Here is a 20,535-nt window from a genome sequence, read left to right on the forward strand (position 1 = left end):
ATTTTTAATGACAATTATTTTCTATTTTTTTTTTATGTAGGCCTAAACATTTAAATGGTGGCTGTCATGACACAGATTTATACATTCAATATTGAAGCACATTTTAAGTACAAATACAATGAATATGCAATAGCCTATAGTGCATATATTTAGCAAAATGCTCCTCTCAAAGTTCATTTTTGTAGATGAATAATGAGTTTTTGGACATTGAACGGCTTTTCTGAGGTAGGCTAAATGTGACATTTTTACATGCTGTTTTATTGACGCCTTTCTGCGGTTGAAACACTGATTGATTGATTGATTGATTACATGTGACATGATACAGATTTCGGTAAGTTGTACTGTATCTTTCAACATACCTTCGAATGTTCAATCATGTTTATTTTGTGTTGTAACTAGTAAAGCGGAAGAGATGGTTGGTTCACGAGCGCTACAGCGATCTGTCACGCCACAGAGCACCAAGAAAGATCGTGACTCACTCCAGTCTATGGGAAAGTAGCCCATTTTCGATTCTTATGAGAATCTTGTGACGCACACACTCACCCCGAAAAAAAAACTCTTCGGATCTAAACAATTCACATAAATGACGTATTTTGATTCGAAACGGCTAATTTCGCCAAAAAGTCACTAGTTTGCTGGTATGATAAATTAGAAAACTGAATAGAGCCAATAGTCTGGAAACACAAATATTTTTCCATACTCTGATTTATTTTTTCCATACTTTTCCAGACCTGGAAATTACTCAAATCAAATTTCATACTTTTTCAAACTGCGTAGGAACCCTGTATAGCACAAGTTTCATATGGCCTACTTTTATGATACCTTTATGCTGTTTCAATCATTAATTCACTTTCATTATATTGAAAAGAATGGCCAGGATATTCTTTTGTGCTCCACAGAAGAAAAAGTCATACACCTGTAGGTTTGGAACGACATGATAACATTTTTTTTTTTTTTTCTTTGGCAAATTGTGTCCAGCATATGTGTGTGTTCTTGTATATCTATGGACATCTGTGTAATGCACATATTCGTTGGACTCGTTTTATTTCTACTGTACATTAAAGATGGATGCAGCCCAACCATTCCTCCATGTGTGCTGGCAAACAGACATGAAGAATGGTGTCAGTGCTCATAAACCACCCTGACACACATTCCCAAAACCTGGCACATGCTTTTTAGGTATCGGAATGGAGGAAGCACTTGAGGCATGTGAAACATGTCAATAACAACTTGGACAGAGTTCCTTGTACTTCTCAAAAGACTTTAGCTTTGCCAAACACAGCTTTGCAACGAAGTTCAGGAGAGTAGAACACACTGGCTGTGGGAATACAAAAAGCATTATTCAGATGACTTGTGACATCAGTAAAGTGGGTTAATGGGGAGGCTGGACACTGTGAATTGCCATAAAAGCAGCACTTTTTGTCCTCATCCGCCCAATCGTTTATCGTTCGGCTGATGAACATTGGAGGGGATTTGACCCAACAATTACCCCATTGGCCATGCTCTATAGAACAAAGTAGGAAATCTAGGTCATTACTGCAGTCTGTGTGGTAAAAACTTCCCCATTACAAGCATTCATAATTGTATGACACAGACATTTCTGATGCAGTGATTTCCTTTTTTAAATAGTAGATTGTATGCTGTTGTATAATAGATCCTCACATGCATTTTATTTCCACATATTTTTGTGGCTGAAGTAACTGCATGATACATTAAAACATATCATGGTACTGGATCTGAGCATCACATCATCAGATATGCGCTTCAGTGACGCATCAAGCATGCATTAAAGATGCAGTGAGGGATTTCTGAGAAACACTTGATATTTGAAATGAACCCAAGCAAACACACCCCACCCTTCATTGCTCCGCCCCCAAAATGCACAAGCAAGCAAGCAAGCAAATTTTATTTATATAGCACTTTTCTAAACAAATTAATGCAATTCAAAGTGCTTTACAGGCAAGAAGGAACCAAATAGATACAGCAATTAGTAAAAATTAAAATGAACAAAATTAAAACAAAAATAAAATAAAACATGCAATGCAAGAGTGGATGTCTCTTTATCATAGCTAAAGCAAAGCAAAATAATGCTTCATGAAAAATAAAGCGAATGACAAGGAACTAGAAGAAAAAAATGAACATACAGCACACAAGAGAATAAGCAAGAGTTTGCTCTTAGTCACCAGCAGCACACCAGCTCCAGACAAACAATGACACTCAAAACTGTTCTGTTACAATAGCTAAACGTACAACAACAGCATATCTTGGTTCTGTGAAACATGGCAAAACCAATGTTAACTGCGTATGGAGCAGAAACAACTCAAACTCGGCATCCATTTTCAGGCCTTCCCACTTAGCGCTCTGCAGCGCTGGAAAGCTTTTCTAATATTAATGCGGATCCTAAAGCTCTTGCCTGATCATATCCCTTCTTTTTCCACTGATATTCCTCTGAGCTTTTCTCATTTGTAATGTCTCTCTTTCTACAGTATTTCTTCAATTCTCCCTCTTGCTCACTCTCTCTCCTCCCCCATCATGTGCGTGTATGCCCTCTACTGCTGATTGGCTACAAATGGGTTTAGGTGCTCGGTTCAATCCACTTTCAACAGCGTTTCTCAGAAATTACTTACTGCATTGTTTATCCTTTTGATCTTTCATTCAAAAAAATCACAAAATTATAACCTTTCATTGAAGGAAAATAATTGAAAGTGGGGGAAAATCACATTATGAAATAAATGTTTTTCTCCAAAACACGTTGGCCACAATTATTGGCACCTTTTTATTCAAAACTTTTTGCGAACTCCTTTTGCCAAGATAACAGCTCTGAGTCTTCACCTATAATGCCTGATGAGTTTGAAGAACACCTGACAAGAGATCAGAGACCATTCCTTCATGCAGAATCTCTCCAGATCCTTCAGATTCCCAGCTCCATGTTGGTGCTTCTTCTCTTCAGTTCACTCCACTCATTTTCTTTAGGGTTCAGGTCAGGGAACTGAGAAGACCATGGCAGAAGCTTCATTTTGTGCTCAGTGACCCATTTTTGTGTTGGATTTGATGTTTGTTTTGGATCATTGTCCTGATGGAAGATCCAACCACAGCTCATTATTGGATTTCTAGCAGAAGCGGTCAGGTTTTGATTTTTTATCTGTTGGTATTTGATAGAATCCATGATACCATGTATCTGAACAAGATGTCCAGGACCTCCAGCAGAAAAATAGGCCCACAACATTAAAGATCCAGCAGTATATTTAACCGTGGGCATGGGGTACTTTTTATCCGTGTGTGCACCAAATCCATCTGGTGGGTTTGCTGCCAAAAAGCTATTTTTTTAGTTTCATCTGACCATAGAAGCCGGTCCCATTTGAAGTTCCAGTCTTGTCTGACAACTGAATATACTGGAGATTGTTTCTGGATGAGAGCAGAAGATTTTTCTTAAAACCTTCCCAAACATCTTGTGGGGATGTAGGTGCTGTTTGATAATTCTTTTTAGGCTTTCTGAGACTCAAGACTCAACTAATCTCTGCAATTCTCCAGCTGTGATCCTTGGAGAGTCTTTGGCCACTCAAACTCTCCTCCTCACCGCGCATTAGGATGATTTAGACACATGTCCTCTTCCAGGCAGATTTGTAATATCTTTAGTTAATTGAAACTTCTTAATTATTGCCCTGATAGTGGAAATGGGGATTTTCAATGCTTTAGCTATCTTCTTACAGCCACTTTCTATTTTGTAAAGCCCAACAATCTTTTGCTGCACATCAGAACTATATTCTTTGGTTTTACTCATTGTGATGAATGATTACGGGAATTTGGCATTTGTGTTTCCTCAGGTTTATATTCCTGTGGAACACGAAGTCATGGCTGGACAATTTCATGCTCCTAGTCACCCTGGTGTGCTAAAAAAAAATGTAAATATGAATGGGAATATACTTCAGAGATATTTTACTCATCAGAATTTCTAGGGGTGCCAATAATTATGGCCAACATGTATTGGAGAAAAACATTTATTTCATAATGTAAGTTTCCCTCCACTTTCAACAGTTTTCCTTCAATGAAAGGTTACAATTTTGTGAATTTTTTGAATGAAAGATCAAAAGGATAAACAATGCAGATTTATTTTCACATCCACCTTTTCTCATATTTACTAAGGGTGCCAATAATTGTGGAGGGCACTGTATATATATATATACAATATACAATATATACAATATATATAATATCTGCATTGTTTATCCTTTTGATCTTTAATTCATAAAATTAGCAAAAATCTAACCTTTCATTGAAGGAAAAGAATTGAAAGTGGGGGGGAAATCAAATTATTAAATAAATGTTTTTCTTCAAACAAACAAAGAAGAAACAAAGGACTTACAGGTTTGGAACAACATGAGGGTGAGTAATTAATGACAGAAATTTCTTTTTTGGGTGAACTAACCCTTTAATAGGTCTCAATGTTGTTTTGAACCCCAAAGACTTGGACAAAAACATTCTTCAAAATACCTTCTTTCATGTTCCGCAGAAGAAAGTTGTACATATCTGAAACAACGTGGCAGTGAGTAAATTATGACAGGATATTAATTTTGAGTGAACTATCTCTTTAAATGCTTATTGGAATGCTTATTAAATAACACAATAATAAAATACTCCATTTCATAATGAAGATGTAGTCCTAAGCAAGGGTATTACCATCAAAGACAATCTTTCCCTCCCTGACAGGTCAGGAGTTTTGAACTGCAGTGTAATGACCAATCCTCTTACTTTTCTTTCTTCAAACAAGGAATTTACATCTAGAACATTCCAGTTTGCAATGGCACAAGAGACTGGCTGTTTAATTTCCTTAAGACAAAACAAACCGCCACACGTCTCTCTCTCTCTGATTAGGAAAATACAAATCTCACATAAAAGAGAGAGTGCTTGTCCCTAAATTACTGATGACAGTAGAAACAAAGGCAGGCGGTAAACAGAATGTGAACTTGGCTGAGTACAGTGGTGAAATATGGGGGGTTTGACATACTCAGCCCCGGGCAGCCTCAAAGCTGTATCAGGTGTTCAGAAACAACACTACATAGCCACAGGCTCTAAATACACTCATGAGTATGAGGTTCAAAATACAGGTGCTTATGTTCAAAATAATTGCCATAGAAAGAAGTCCCTATTGAGATGAGGCATACTTCATACCCTGTACAATCATGTGATTTATCTTAGTTCACTCTCCATATAGATTTGTTTTAACCATTACCTGACTTCTTTAACATGATATTCTAAAATGCATGGAAGTAGTTTTCTGCCTCAGACTAAAAAAGAAAAAATTAATTGTTTAAAATAAGAAAAAGTCACACTTTTCAATAGTGAGATATGCAGTGATATAAAGTTGCAATAGTGAGATGTACAATGAGTTGCAGTTGTGTGAAATCAAGTCATAATCATGAGAAATATATTTGCAATTGCGAAATAGTTACATTGCAGGAAATTACCACAACTGTTTAAAATGAGCAAAGTCACACTGTCACACTGTGAAATAAAAAGTTGCTATTGTCAGGTGTACAGCGAGTTGCAATTATGTGAAATAAAGTCTTAATGAAAAATAAATTTGCAATTGCGAGATATAGTTATACCATGAAAGATAATGTCACAATTATGTGAAAATTATGTGAAAGTCATAATCATCAGAAATAAATTTGTATGTGTTGTCATAATTATGAGAAATAATTTTGCAACTGCTATAGTTACATTATGAGAAATAAAGCCGCAAATATGAGAAAGTTGCAAGAGTGTGTGAGATATTAATTCACATTGTGAGATAAAGTCACAATTGGCAGATAACATTGCAGCTACAGTACGAGAAATTAAAGGGTTAGTTCACCCAAAAATTCTGTCATTTATTACTCACCCTCATGTCATTCCAAACCCGTAAAACCTTCGTTCATCTTCGGAAGACAAATTAAGATATTTCTGATAAAATCCAATGGCTCAGTGAGGCCTCCAATGACATTAAGTTAATTTACACTTTCAAATGCCCAGAAAGGTATTTAAAACAGTTCATGTGACTATTGAACCACTGAAACAAAAGATTCGTAAAGCTTCCGACTGTACATTTAAGCTTCCGACTGTACTTGTTTACTTTTAAGCTTTACCACTGTAGTCACATGAACTGTTTTAAATATATTTTTAGTACCTTTCTTGGCACTGAAAGTGTAAATTATCCTGCTGTCAATGCAGGCCTCACTGAGCCAACGAATTTTATTAAAAATATCTTAACTTGTGTTCTGAAGATGAACGAAGATCTTACAGATTTGGAACAACATGAGGGTGAGTAATTAATGAGAGAATTTTCATTTTTGGGTGAACTAACCCTTTAAAATGCAGTTGTGACAACTTGTGAGATATAAAGCCCAAAGTATACTTAGTGTTTTACGCGAATGCTAGCGTATGCGTACAGTTGAACGCATAGCCTTTCAAAGTATACTCCATTTGATGGCGTGTGCGAACGCAGGCGGTCGACACATGTACTCTAGAAAGTTTCATCTTTGTCCAGTGTCTACGCTATTTTTTTTTTTTTTCCAGAAGTTATGACCAATAAAAATGCCTTTGTATTCATTTAAACTAAAGTTTCGTCTATTGTCAGGGGTACTCAACAGGCATCCGGCCCGTCAGCACTAAATTTGTGGCCCGTGTCATGCTAAATATGAATGTATTTTTATTATAATTTGCGTTCAATATTACCGTGAATATTGCTTTGGTTCTTACGCATACACTTACGCGTACACTACGCACGCAGTACAGTTTTTCTAAATGCAACGAACAATGTATGGCACTTTGCACATGCACTCTGAATAGTTTTTGCCCTAATTTAGTCTGTCCACAAGGTGTCAACACTGAAACAAAGATTTACACATTGCTGATTTAACCCCACATACAATTTTGCTTCTCCTGTAATAGAAACCACTGAACTTCCTGTTGAGGTTTACTCTTGTATTTGAGACTGCACTGTGGATGTGTACACTTGATATAGTGTCTTTTCTATAAAGTGCCATCTGACACTTTCCCGTGTCTTTTTACCTGCTGGTTCAGTGTGTCACTAGCTGTCTCCAGGGCATGCAACGTTTATTTGTGGACCCAATGCCTTATAGCCCAGTCACGTCAAAAAGGCTTTTCTTTTCTTTTCTTTTTTTTTTTTTTTTGGGCGCAACTCAAGACCCAACAAAGCTCAACGGTCTTGTGTTTGTTTCCCACAAATGAGTTCAGAGGGAGGTCTGGAAATCTGAGTTTGATTTCTAGGTCACGTCTGATGCCAGAGTGTTGACCGTTTTGAAAGATTTATCAAGCATACTAAAGGTGTGGTCGGTTTGTGCGAGTGTAGAGAGGTAGAATGCATTTGGACAGTATTCTTGCTCTCTCCTTTTTAATTGAGCTTGACCTATTTTGTCAACTACTCAAGCTGAAAAATTAACAAGTAAGAGTGCTTTTTGATCAATGGCTGCCGAATTTAACGATCAATCCAGTCTACATGCATGCCTGATTCACCTGATTTCATCCACAAACTTTTGACTGTGCTGAAGCTTTTCCACAACACTTAAGCAACCTACAATTTGATGTGAATGATCAAGTTACTCCTTTGTTTGTGCAGTCATGCACAGCTAACAGCAGAATACAGCAGCGTTGTGACTCTCCGTGAGAAGTATTAGAGGTCACATGACCTGCCTATGCAGCGCTATTGATTCAAATGAATCAAAGAATGCATTCAAATAACACTTTGGATTGTTTGTAATGTCTGGGTCTCAGCTTTCAACTCACTGCTTGAAAACTTTTGTTTGTACTCTCTACTGAATTCTTATGAAGAACAATCATGTGTATGAATTTATAACCCAGATCATATTTTTATTAATTAAATTATAAAGAAAGTTCACAGTATATGACATATTAAATTCATTCTGAATATAATGGTCCATCTGACTATATAACCCTAACCCCACATAATGATTTATAGAGACTTATATATAAACAATATATATATATATATATATATATATATATATATATATATATATATATATATATATATATATATATATATATATATATAGTTTTTGTTATTTTGTTGTATTATTTATTGTGTTACTTGGCCACATGCTTGTAAATAATAGAGATTTTAATCAGCATGAAAGATTGGTACTGTTGTAATGTGGGTAGGTATGCCATGGCTACCTTGAAGAAACCTGGCCCAGCGTCAACAAATGCGTTTGAGGAAGAAGTTCAAATGAGGACAGCCATTACAGACCCAGAATCCCAAGCATACTGTAGCTGCACTTTTAATAGAGTGCCTTGTGTCTTCAAGAGAATTTAACATCCTTTTCAACATCCCAACTATTAGTTTGCCATTGTCTACATTATAAGGGAAATCAATTCAAGTAATTAGACAAAAAACTCTTAATTTTCTACATGAAAATCATCAATTATTTAGAAAAACAGAAGAAACAAGGCAAAATATTTAATTATTTATAACTTGTTTGTATTAAATCTTTGAAAATACATCCAATTTTGCAATTAATATTTAATTTGAAATATAGTTGACCCCAAATTCCGGTAAAGCAGAGATCGAACACTTTCTGTATTGGTGGACTGCTTTCCTTTTTTGCCATAGCTGGATTACTAATTTGATTTATTTACCCACTCTTGAGATTAGGCTAAAATTAACACTATAGTATGCTTAAAGGGATAGTCCCTATTTACTCATCAAAAAAATCTTTTACTCATGTCAATCAAAACCTGATTAAATTTCTTTCTTCTGCGGAGCACAAAAACAATATATTTTGAAGAATGTTAGTAACCAAACAGTTTTGGTTACCATTGATTTCAGATGTATGGACATTTCTCAAAAAGTCAACCCGTTTGAAACGTCATAAGGTTGAGTTAATGATCACAGAGTTTTCATTTTTGGGTGAACTATCCAAAATTCACTATAAATTTACCTTTTTAAAAGTTGAAAGTCTTTATTAAGGAGTAAACAGGAGGCTGAAGTGATATTTCTTGGGAGTCAGTGGAACACATAATGACTTCTTATACATATACAATTCTTATACAAGGTTTGGGATTGAATCTACAGGTAGAACTGCAAAGCAGTATTCATTGCCACAGGCATTTGTTACTCCCAAATTAGCAGTGCATAGTTTTCAACACTGTCCATACTCTCCAAACTTCCCACTTTCTTTTCCCACCTCCTTCTATTCCTGCTTCCCGTCACAAATGAACAGAGGTGTTGCTTTTGTGAGGATGGGATTTAATTGGTATATTAGTATCCAGCCACGTCCAAATTTATCAAATCTATGGTGGCCAGTAATTTTGTAGAAGAACATACAATTAAGAGCTCATTAGTGCTCTCACAGGGATATGCCCTTTCATCTGCTGGAGGAACATTAAGTGTTGGCCCAACTCCAGAGCAAAGATCCTCCTTTACTGCTGCTTCTTTAACATGCTTCATCTGCCATACTCAGTCCGGCCATATAGAATTCTGCTGTATAAATGTTTTTTTTTTTATTCCTTATATTAATCATATTTAAACATACATTCTTAATATTTAAAACTATATTAAATAATATTTAAAACTATACACGTTATAAGGAGTTACAGTTTTACCATGCTCTTTCAATAGAAGCCTATATTTCTGGACAATGTAATGGACAGTGTGCTATTTAATAAGTGTAAATTATGTTTTCTTTATTTGAATGACTATGCAATATTGTATAGAGTCTGTGCTTCAGTCTAATTTCACCTTGACTGCAGATGTAAAAAAAAATTCATACAAAACTGCATGCATACATTTCTGCACTCAGCATCTAATAAATCAGTAAAAAATGCCCTAAATAAGCTAGAGCATGTTTTGTAGAGTAAAAATAAATGTAATAAATAATAATAATTGTACACAGTGGTGAACTATACACATATATTACGTGTGTGTGTGTGGGGGGGGGGGGGGGGGGGTAAACAGCTTTTTCTCATTCTGTTCTGCTTGAAATTCACTGAAAATGTCATTGCTAGTGGTGTGACCTGCTGCCCTATGGTATGCTGCATCACTCAATTGCATAATTTTGGTTAAAGGGGATTTCCATTCCTCTCTATTAATACTCACTGTCAATCTTCCTTATTGTATTCAAACAACAAACAGCTTATTCTTTCATTCGACATTTAATAAAATGCATTCTACTGGTTAACAGACGTAGCTACATTGTAGTTGTCTTCATCATTATAATATTTAATATCTCAATAATTGTTATTTCTACTTGATTTGATGAGCTGTCAGTTTCAGCTAGATTGTCAATATCAAAAATTCAATTCAGAGTGGTTGAAAAAGTTGTAACAAACATATAACTGCAGGTTGTCATTTTGGCAGCACTTTTTTACAGTGTAGGAATAAGAAAAACAAAGACATGAAGAGATTTCCCTTACACTACCATGCACAGCTTGAAGGAACCAAACGTTTCTCTCTCTCCCCACCCCCACTTTTCTTCCTATGTCATATTCTCACTTGCTTTTCAGCCTTGCTTTTTAAAAAAAAAAAAATCTTTTAACATGTGATTGATTCAATAATGGATCATAGTTAATGTGGATATCAAAGATCTGTGTGAGTACCATCGGGCTCCTATGATGAACCTAATGGCTTATGAAGGAGGCAAAAACAAAAAAACAAAACAAAAAAAACAGATACACAGAAAGACACATTAGGGAAAGGCAGAAAATATAAAAGTAAAACAGAGAGAAAGAGTGGAAAAAACACACAGACATATTGACTGACCAGGCGTAATGTATGATGTTGAGGGCCAGCTGGGGCCGACGTGGCAGTGAGCCATCCCACCTCTGACTGTCATCTACTCTGACATTCTGGCTAAGCTGGATCTCATTAGGATGAGGGTGACTTTGATCCTGTCAGCAGTGATGTGACTCCCACTATATAGGTTGCCTTCAAAGTAAACTGCTCTATCATTGTAACTTTCATACCTAGTTATCTATATTTGTAGTCCTTTCTTTCTCTTATCTGACTGCCTTCCCCCTAGATACTGAATATTAACCTTTCAGTTACAAATGGAAAAAGAAGTTTTCAGATCAGCGCCTTTACCCCGCCTCTCACCTCTGTCACTCACTCATGGTTTGCTCAGTATGTTAGTTATTGATTTAAACTTGGTGACAGCATGGAAAGAGGAAATTTTGCTATACTCAAAGGCAAATTATGTCAAGATTTTGGGTAAAAATAAAAATGGGTGTCTCTTGATCAGTGGCATGCAGTAGTATTCTGAAATGAGGAGGCAAAGTCCTCACTGTTTTTTGTTTTATATGTAAATTCATGTTCGAGTTACACTTAATGTTGACACATTTTTCAACATTACTTATACTATCAAGAAAACAACAATGGAGAATACATAGTATACAGCATTCATTAATCTTTGTTTATGTTAATATTTACATTTAAAGTTACTAATTAAAATTATTAGATTTAAATTAATGTATTAGGAATTTAACGGAAATGGAAACAAATTAACAAATTTATAAATTAACATTAACCTAAATGCTATAAAAAATGTTTTTCTTTTTTAGTTCATCATACCTAATATACTAATTGAACCTTATTATAGTGTTACCAAAAAAAAAATCCATTCACTTAACCACACCTCCCGTAACCTCCTATCTAAAGCGTACACATGCATTAACAATTAAATAGCACTAAGACTGTATGCTATGTAAATCATAAACTTAAATAATTCACTGCAGCCTAGTAGCCAGTCAGAAGGGACTGCTCTATAATAGATGGTGCTACAGTGGTGAGCTCAGCTTGAATCTGCACTCTTAAGTAAACAGACTTTTTAAAAATGACCTGTTTAAATGAATTATACAAGTTACACTTACAACTCTGCTCTTTAGCTAAAAATTACATGACAGGAATCTACCAACCAATAGACAACTGACATAGTTAGCCAACTTAGCATTATATAATTCCAGATATCATTAGCATGGTAAAAAAAGAAGAAAAAAAAATAGAAAAGAGAGATTATTTTGAATGAGTGCTTGGCTGACTGTTTCAAAGGACATCTGGGATGGGGTGAAAATCATTAGCTATACTGCTAGAGCTTGGCTAGCTGTAATTGCCTTGTCTCAGAATAGCATCAAATGAACACATTTGGAAAAGGGGGTTTAATGCATCACTCAGTTAACTCAGCAAACATCTGAATCTTATAAAAGTTTTGCCTGTCAGATGGGATATACTTTATAAAATTGTTTAGGGCTTCCTTGCACTTTGCAAGCTTGTTAAAGAAATTATGCAACCAGATAACTTAAAGTCTGGTAAGCTAACATTTAGGACTTCAGTAACTGGCGAGTATTTCCTAAGGCCTGTTGTGGTTGATTCAGCATTCATTTTGCAATGGCTACAAGGTCCCAATCTCAAATTCAAAGTTTCGCCCTCATGTTCATTGTAGACTACATGGACTAGTCGATCGGTTTCTAGTCTCAAGTCATTAATTAAGCAACTTTCTGTCTTCGATCTCTCCCATTGTTTGTTTAAGAGCCTTTCATAGAAACTGCTTGTTTATCATTGTTTCTCAGTGAAAGGTACTTGACCTACCATTAATTATGTATGATGCTGCTGCTGCATAATGGCTGGACTCAATAACAAGATATATTTCATTGCACAATATCTTCCAAGGCCTTCTGATAGCAACACAATAAGTTATGTTTATGTTCACAGTTACAAAAAAAAAAAAAAAAGCCTTGATAAGAAGGAAACTTTGCTTCCCTCCTATAGTGGATCTTAGTAGGACACTTGCCTTGTAATGTTGGGTTGAGACCACATGTTGGTCTGCTTCAATTTAAGTGTACCACAAAAATGGCAAGTCTTCCCCATTAGGGAAGAGAGGGAGTTTCAAATGCAAGCCATTTGTCTGTCAGTTGATTATATTGACTGGGAGTTCCCAGACAAATGCAATTGATTTAGCCTAATTTTAGCAAATTGTCACATATTCTCTAATGGTTTCATGTTTTTTTCTTTTGGGGGGATAGGATTAATCTAATGTTCAAGAACAAGACAACAATACAACAGTACGAAAGATTACCCTCAAAACACTAATAAAAACTCCCTGCTTGTATCTTACCTTTCCATGTTTTCAGTAAGGCAGACTGGGCCTGGATAGCCATCCCCCCTGGCAGAGAGAGGCCCCTGTGACAGCCCTGGGCGAGTTTTCCACGTCTCCATTAATCCAGTAACTGGAGAAATTAGATTCAACAAGGGGTTCGTCTGGTCTCTCAAATTGTGGCGTGAAAACGACATTGTTCCTTGCGCTCCGATCTGGTAATGAAATGAATGTCCACCTGAATTAACACCAACAATAGCCGACGTGGGCACATTATTATTCTCTTGGTAATAGCTGCCATCATTGGTTTCCTGTTTAATCCCCTTGGGCAGGCCATTGTTAGGAAACACACCAGGTTCATAGTTGCCATTCAGAGAAGAAACAGGAGGTCCCAAGATCCCAGAAAGACTATATTCGTCAATATTATCCCTCAAAGACAAGTATGTGGTCTCTGCAGAAGGAAAGCAGCCCAGAGAGTGCTGCTGCTCAACAAACTGAAGGTTCGAACAAGTCACCTCTCTGTTTGGCTCTGTTTTAATGTGAGTTATGAATGGAGAATGTGGCATAGCGCTCTTGCTGCTGCCTAGGCACATACTCCTGTAATCAGTGCCAGGTTCATTTTTGATATATTTGGCCTGTCCCATAGCATCCAAGCCGATGTTAAACATTTCCCCATCCACATTCTCTACCTTTGGGAATTCAAATCCCTTGAAGTCATGCTCTCGGCTCTCAGGGCTGTTGACATCATTTTGAACTAAGCCCAATCCACTGGGAGGGCTAGAGACAGAGAAGCTCCTGGATGAGTTCCTGGGACTGGACATGGCCATGCTGCCAACAGTGGGCGGACTGGAGATGGATGGTCTAATATTAGAGGTATTGCCTCCATTTGTTGTTGGGCTTGAAACAGATGATCTCATGTTGGTGTTACAGGAAAGCGGTGACCTCACGCTACCTATACTATGAGGGCTGGAAACCGGAGACTTCATAACACTGAGTGGACTAGCCAGTGGAGGTGACCCCACCATGCTGGATTTTACAGGGCTAGAGGTGTTGGGGCTGCTGTGGTGACCCTGGGTCAAGTTGGTGCTAGCAGAAGCCAGCGATGGACAATCAGAGTCGAAGTAGGTAGGGCTGGTAGTGGACGACACCATGTTGTGTCCAGTAGGGCTAGACATGGGACCAGACCCATCAGTGCTGCAAGAAAGAACGGAGGCCAGTGCAGAGGGAACTGAGGCAGAGACCACAGCACACTCCTGAGGGCCACCATTGGGTTGTTGGGCCCCAGGTGGGAATGAAGCTGGGGGAGCTTTCATCTTTGGGCTCCCAGTTGTTCTGGGCTGGCTGTCTTCAATTGCTTTCCCACAAAGAGGATACAGTTTCCCTGGGCTACCCTGCCCTCCCGCAGTACCATGTTGGGAAAAACCAAAGTCTGCCTCCCTGGCAGCATTCATGTACAAGCCCATAGACTCAGCAACCGTTTTGGAGAGCTCCTTTGAATCTGTTTCTGACTTGCGGTTGTGGAAGGAGTTGTTGAAGGAGGGAAAAGGTAATGGTTGATTCTGGTTAACTCTAAGCATTGTTGTCTCTGTAGTCTTAAAGTTGTTGTCCTTGCAGACAGACGGCACGCTAGAGGCATTGCTCGAGTTAACAATATCCATGAGCACATCACTGTTTGTCAAATTCTCTTCTGAAGAACAGCAATACTCCATGGTGTTCGGCATCTGTGCCCATTTGTTTTCTGCAGTTGCCCCTTCGCAGTAACTTTGGTATCTTTTAGTCTCCATACCTGGATCATTTGATAAACCTAATGGGCCAATAAATTAGAGACATTTAGACCTTGCAGTCAAAATGGCAATGTTTTGATTAGTACAAATAAATCTCATTAGTTTGACTGTCAAACCAAATTAAACCAGAATCATTACTGGTTTAATTTGAATATTTTTTGGAAAATGTATTATAAGACATACTACTTTAACAAAGAAATATTTGCATTTTATGATTACAAAGAAATGTAATCCTTTATAGGATTTGTTCAGCTTTAAAAATGTCAAACGGCTTCTTTATTTATATTATTTTTCACAACTAATATAGTCATTATTTTGTTTTTAATGACCAGTTTCTATCCTCAGATTTAAATGGGCCACCTTTTGTTGCTTTATGTAATTGCCTTCTTCTTCCTGAATACGGGGACCATGCCCTCTTTGTCAGTCCATGGTTGACCCCAACCACAATCCTCCAAAACCTGAAACATTTTTATTTGACCAAATTATTTTAGATTTCCCATGCGTTTTACTAAGTTTTCCCCACCATGCTGTGTGAATCCACAATAAATGAGTAAATCTGTAAATTAACTGTGAAACACTTTTCTTTGAGCAGTTGCATATTGGCACTGCCTCCGCAAATATCAGACGCAACGCTCCACATTCGAAGTAGTTTCATGGGATGCACTCACCCCTCTCATTGAATATGAATTGTGACCTAGCAGGTAACTTTTTCTGAGCAACTCCCTGTGCTTTACTTTGCCGCCCCCTCTAAATTCAACTGCTGTCTGTCTGCACCATAAAAAGGTCCTTTACCTGCTAAAAGACAAAAATGTAGGAGGTATGATAATATCACCATACAGATCAGGTCAAGTTAATAAAAATGTGCCTCCGCCCCTCATATACATCCACTGACATAGTGCTATATTTATGCTTACTCTGGATTTGAACCTGAGACCTCTTCCACTTATTCACTGTGTTCACTGCACTGTGTCTCATTACTGTGATAGCCTAATCTTTTGTATTATAGTTTCAAATGGAATTTCTATGTTTCTTGAATTCTTTGTTTCTGTATTTTATTATTATTTGTAATGTTTTTTTTTTTTTTTTTTTTTTTGTTTGCTTCTTTTTGTATATCTAGAAACATAGAATGGTATAACAATGATTTATCTCTATACATTTGGTACCGAATGTTTTCAAACAAAGTGAATCCTTGTCCTTCAGATGGCAACGATACAACACAAGTAGGCCAACATTTTAGCAGCGTTACATTTAGATGGAGAAATGACAAATGTGTGCACCTTCTGAAATTCCAAATGCCCCCTTAAGTAATTCATCCAGATGCTGGCATCCTAAACATGCCTCCAAAAAGCAATAGTGGACTGAGACACTTTGCAGACACGGTTTGAATGTAAAAAGAACTGGTTTGAATCTTAAAACAAGCAACAATAGCTGAGTTTATTAATGAGTTGTTTTAGATTTTAAAAAATATATATATTAATAAATAATGTCGTGAACAAAATCAGAATGGCTGATAAACTGAGTTAATTTCTCATCCTGTTGCATCAAGCACTAAGAGTAGAATGCAAAGCCGGCCACAAAGTAATAGAGCCGCGGTGAGTTTAAACTGTCATTCATGTACAGTACATACTTTTCACCGTCCATACAAAGTCAATTATGAGTAGCTCTTCTCTAGCGAGATACAGTTAGTTCATCATCAGGCACTTTTAAAAGCAAAGTCATACTGTAACGACAATGTTGCTTTAAACGTTTGACGTAGTTCGTTGTTTATGTTTTGTTTGTTTTTTCCCCCTATCGCCTTTCTTCCCACGATACCGTGCTTAAGCGCGCAACCATTGGACAGAAGCAGACACACTGTCGCCAAGAGTTTATCACGCCACTCACGGATTGGTCCCGTCGCTCTGTCAGTCTCTTTATTTATAAGCTTTGTAGCTACAAAACTGCTGCGACATTCTTTATAACATTAAAATCACGAACTTTGCTCTATGCTAAGCCTATAAAAACTTTACGTGTTATTTCGGATGCGTGATATTTCACGCTGCACTGCACAGCTAGCGACCTCCAGAATGATGAATGTGACGCAGTTGTTTCTTTTGCAAAAGAACTCCTGACTAAATATCGTTGCAATGCACTTTATTCATCACATGACGTCACGCGAATAAAGTATGCTTTAAAAAAGTATGCAGGAATGTTTGCATGCATTTTCACAAGAATACATCTTATTCGCCACTGTTCTCAATGTATAACCAGCCAGAACATCACTGGTAATTACTGTGCCCCATCTGTCTGACTTCAGTTTCGCTCAACTCTGTATTCACTGTACTTTAGCACACGTACAGTAAATAAGATGATGCTAACGTTACGCGAAATAATAGCTACAAGCTGCTATCCCATGAAGAACTTACCGACGGAGATCGTGTTAATGAGATCATAATAACTGATATAGGCTTTGATATTTGATATAAAGCGTTAGCAGTAATGATGTGTTAAAAAGTATTAAATTAAATCCTGTCGGCCGTGGATTTATCTAGTTTAGCCAACGTAAAACATATACAATCTAATGCAAAGGATGTTAGTATAAGATAAACTGTATTATTATTGTTGTTACTATGTAGCCTACAGTATTGTAATAGGCCTATTGTTTATTTATAATTACATGTTTCTTTTCGTCGCTTTAAAGTGGAAATGCACTTCATGCACAGCACAGGGGTCCAAGTTTTAGACAAGTTTTTAACGCGTCTGCATTTACAGTAGTTCATACAAACAGGACTGGTTTGTTCTTCAGCGAGATGATAATAATATTAAGACATCTTACCGTAGTTATGACATCCAATTTTGACAGTTATCTTTACTGCTGGCCACTATAATCCGATGGACAAAACGGAGAAAATTACACTAAACAGTGTCGTTAAGTTGTGTTTAGAAGTATTCCCAGTGTTGCGACTGCTTGCATGTACTAGTTTCAGTTGTGACAGCTGAACGCACCGCACACTGCCGCGCGCATGACGCGAGATCCTTAACGACAGCGCGCTGTACGCGTACAACAGTCAACACTCGACAGCGACCTCACCGAAACCTCCTATCGACAGTTTTCTGTTTACGTGCACATTGCTGCTAGATTGTTGAAGGCGCCCAACTGAAGACTAATAAAAACAGCGGAGGACTCAGACAGACTTGCGTAGCGACGTCACTGTGTGCACATGGACCCTCCTACTGCATTGAGAGCTCGAGTGGGAGGGGGCGATGAATGCGCTCAGGTATATACGGCTCTTAGTCCAGAAGTAGGGCAAGGTAGTTTGATTACGCAGGCGCTAACCTGTGCATCTAGGACAAATGGATGTGCAAACGTTTAAGTGCATGACTTTACTTGCTAAATGTTATTCACTGGGAAGGCCTGTGTGAAACTAGATCGATTAATCATCATTTAATCTAATTAAACCATGCACTGCAATCCTAAACGTATTTTTTTTCATGTTGCAGAATAAAGTGGGAAAACATTTTGTGTACAGATTTAGAGAAGCGCAATTAAAAATGTTGTCTTGTGCAGAAATGGAGCATTGAGTAGTGTGACTCAGGGCTGGGACTGATCAAGCATTAAATGACAAATTGATGGAAGTGTATGCAAGAAATAACAATGTTTTGGTCCCCTACTCTCATGCCATCCTCCAGTGGTCTCTTAAGTTTTGCAATTATCTGAAATTTTTAATTAAAATAAACAGAAAGATAGGTAATTTCACTGGAGAAAGTCCTTTGTGACTGTCCTTTGGAAGTGGTTTGTGTGAATTTCAGGCATAAAATGATCACATAGGAATGACCATCTGATCTACTTCATGTGCAGTCACTAACCTTTAACAGGCCTAGAACAAAATCTGAATGTATCTGTACTAATTATTCTCTACATGAATATTTTTATAGGTCATCTCATTGCTATCAAGCTCCTTTTGAAAAGATCTACCACAAGGTGGTGCAATTTTTGTGATTTTGTTGGAATTTGTTGACATGGAAATGGTCTTTAATAACCCTGTGCTTATGTAATGTTGATGAAGGGGTTATCATTTTACTTACATTCAATATATTCAATACCTGTAGTATGGTATATACAGTTATATACAGTAAGATTCCTTTAATACAGTTATTTACCATATTATGTGTATAATTATAACATAATTACATGCTATAGCCTATCTCTCCCTCTCTCTTTCTTATATACATACATACTGTAGTTTGAAATGTCGATTGCATGGCCTTGTGTTTATCTGATCATGTTGAATAAACTCTGGCTTCATCCTTCTTATTTTCTTTAAGTCAGTAGTGGAGACAATTTCTGTCAAGCAGATTTGTGACCTTTGAGGCTATAATATACCAAACTTCCTGCAGTGCTTAACTTGTAATCTTACATGGTCAAGAACTTGCTTAAAAAAGCAGAGAATTTGCCTCTATTAAGGATTAAACATAACAGAGTTTTCTAGAACCGGCAGCTCATTAATTCTGCCGGAGAGTGATTATTAGACAACTGTAATTCATATTGTCCATCTGTTATCAAGTCAAACTGTCAGATCTGTCTGGTCAGAGCATGGGGAAAAGACTTCTAAAGCTAGTATCTTTTGATCTGCAGATCTGTAGAGTTACAACAAACAGCAAAGCAATCAATCATGATCAAAATAATAGGGCTGCCACAATACTATTGATTAAACTACAACTTCAGCTGATGTACATATACAATACATACATAAATGAATACATAGATATACCATAAGTTCTGGGTAGATTACTTACTGTCACAGAAATACACACTGGGGAGATTGGTGAGTATTAACAATTAAACTCTTTATTAAACAATAAGGTCAAGATGGCACAGTGAAAGCAACAGGCAGCAATGACGGTGAAGGTAGACAGCGAACAAGCAGGTGAGGATCCACACATACATGTTAACAGTCACTGAGGAGCTATGGTAAATTTCCTTTGTCTTGGAGGTATTCCAAGTGGGAACTGGGGAACAAGGAGACAGGAAACAGAGGTGAGTATACTTCAGGTAAGTCGCAATCCAAACGATAGCAGTCCTAGCAGTGTGTGTGTGTGTGTGTGTGTGCATTTTTGTGATTTATGAGGACACAAATTTGTATAATGACATGGTTATTACACTGGTATTATGACGTAAACATGAAATATGAGGACATTTCATGAGTAAATAGCTTTAAAAACATACTAAACAATGTTTAAAAAAAAATTTCTAAAAATGCAGAAAGTTTTCTGTGATGGGTAGGTTTAGGGGTAGAGGTAGTGTAGGGGGACAGAATGTACAGTTTATACAGTATAAAAAACATTATGCCTATGAAAAGTCCTAACTTTGATAGCAAAACAAACCTGTGTGTGTGGAGTGTCCTTATATCTGGAGCAGGGTGATGAGGTGATAGATGACAGCTGGTGATGATTGTAGAACACATGCAGGTGGTGTACCAGGAAGGATTCTGGGTAATGTAGTGCAGAGGGTGACATGCATGGAGACTGAGATTGTGACACTTACAAATTGTATTCGGTTACTGATTCCAAATTACATTACAAAAATTGTAGTTAGTAACGTAATAAATTACATTATATATTTAATGTAATATAATCTACTTTTAGACAACTTTTTGATTACTGCGTGA

General features: G+C 37.1%; 1 protein-coding gene across 1 annotated transcript in view; it reads right to left on the reverse strand.

Annotated features, from left to right (window-relative positions):
• The window catches only part of nr3c2 (nuclear receptor subfamily 3, group C, member 2), a 90,191-nt gene extending 71,077 nt beyond the window's left edge, over positions 1 to 19,114 (reverse strand). Inside the window, exons 1-2 of the mRNA XM_048196671.1 lie at positions 17,703 to 19,114; positions 13,128 to 14,910 (exon numbers count right to left, since the gene is read on the reverse strand). Of these exons, the coding sequence (XP_048052628.1) occupies positions 13,128 to 14,890 (1,763 nt within the window). The 5' untranslated portion in view covers positions 14,891 to 14,910; positions 17,703 to 19,114. The remainder of the gene's footprint in view (positions 1 to 13,127; positions 14,911 to 17,702) is intronic.
• Positions 19,115 to 20,535: the final 1,421 nt, after the last annotated feature.

This window comes from Megalobrama amblycephala, linkage group LG7 (assembly GCF_018812025.1).
Source record: "Megalobrama amblycephala isolate DHTTF-2021 linkage group LG7, ASM1881202v1, whole genome shotgun sequence".
Taxonomy (NCBI): domain Eukaryota; kingdom Metazoa; phylum Chordata; class Actinopteri; order Cypriniformes; family Xenocyprididae; genus Megalobrama; species Megalobrama amblycephala.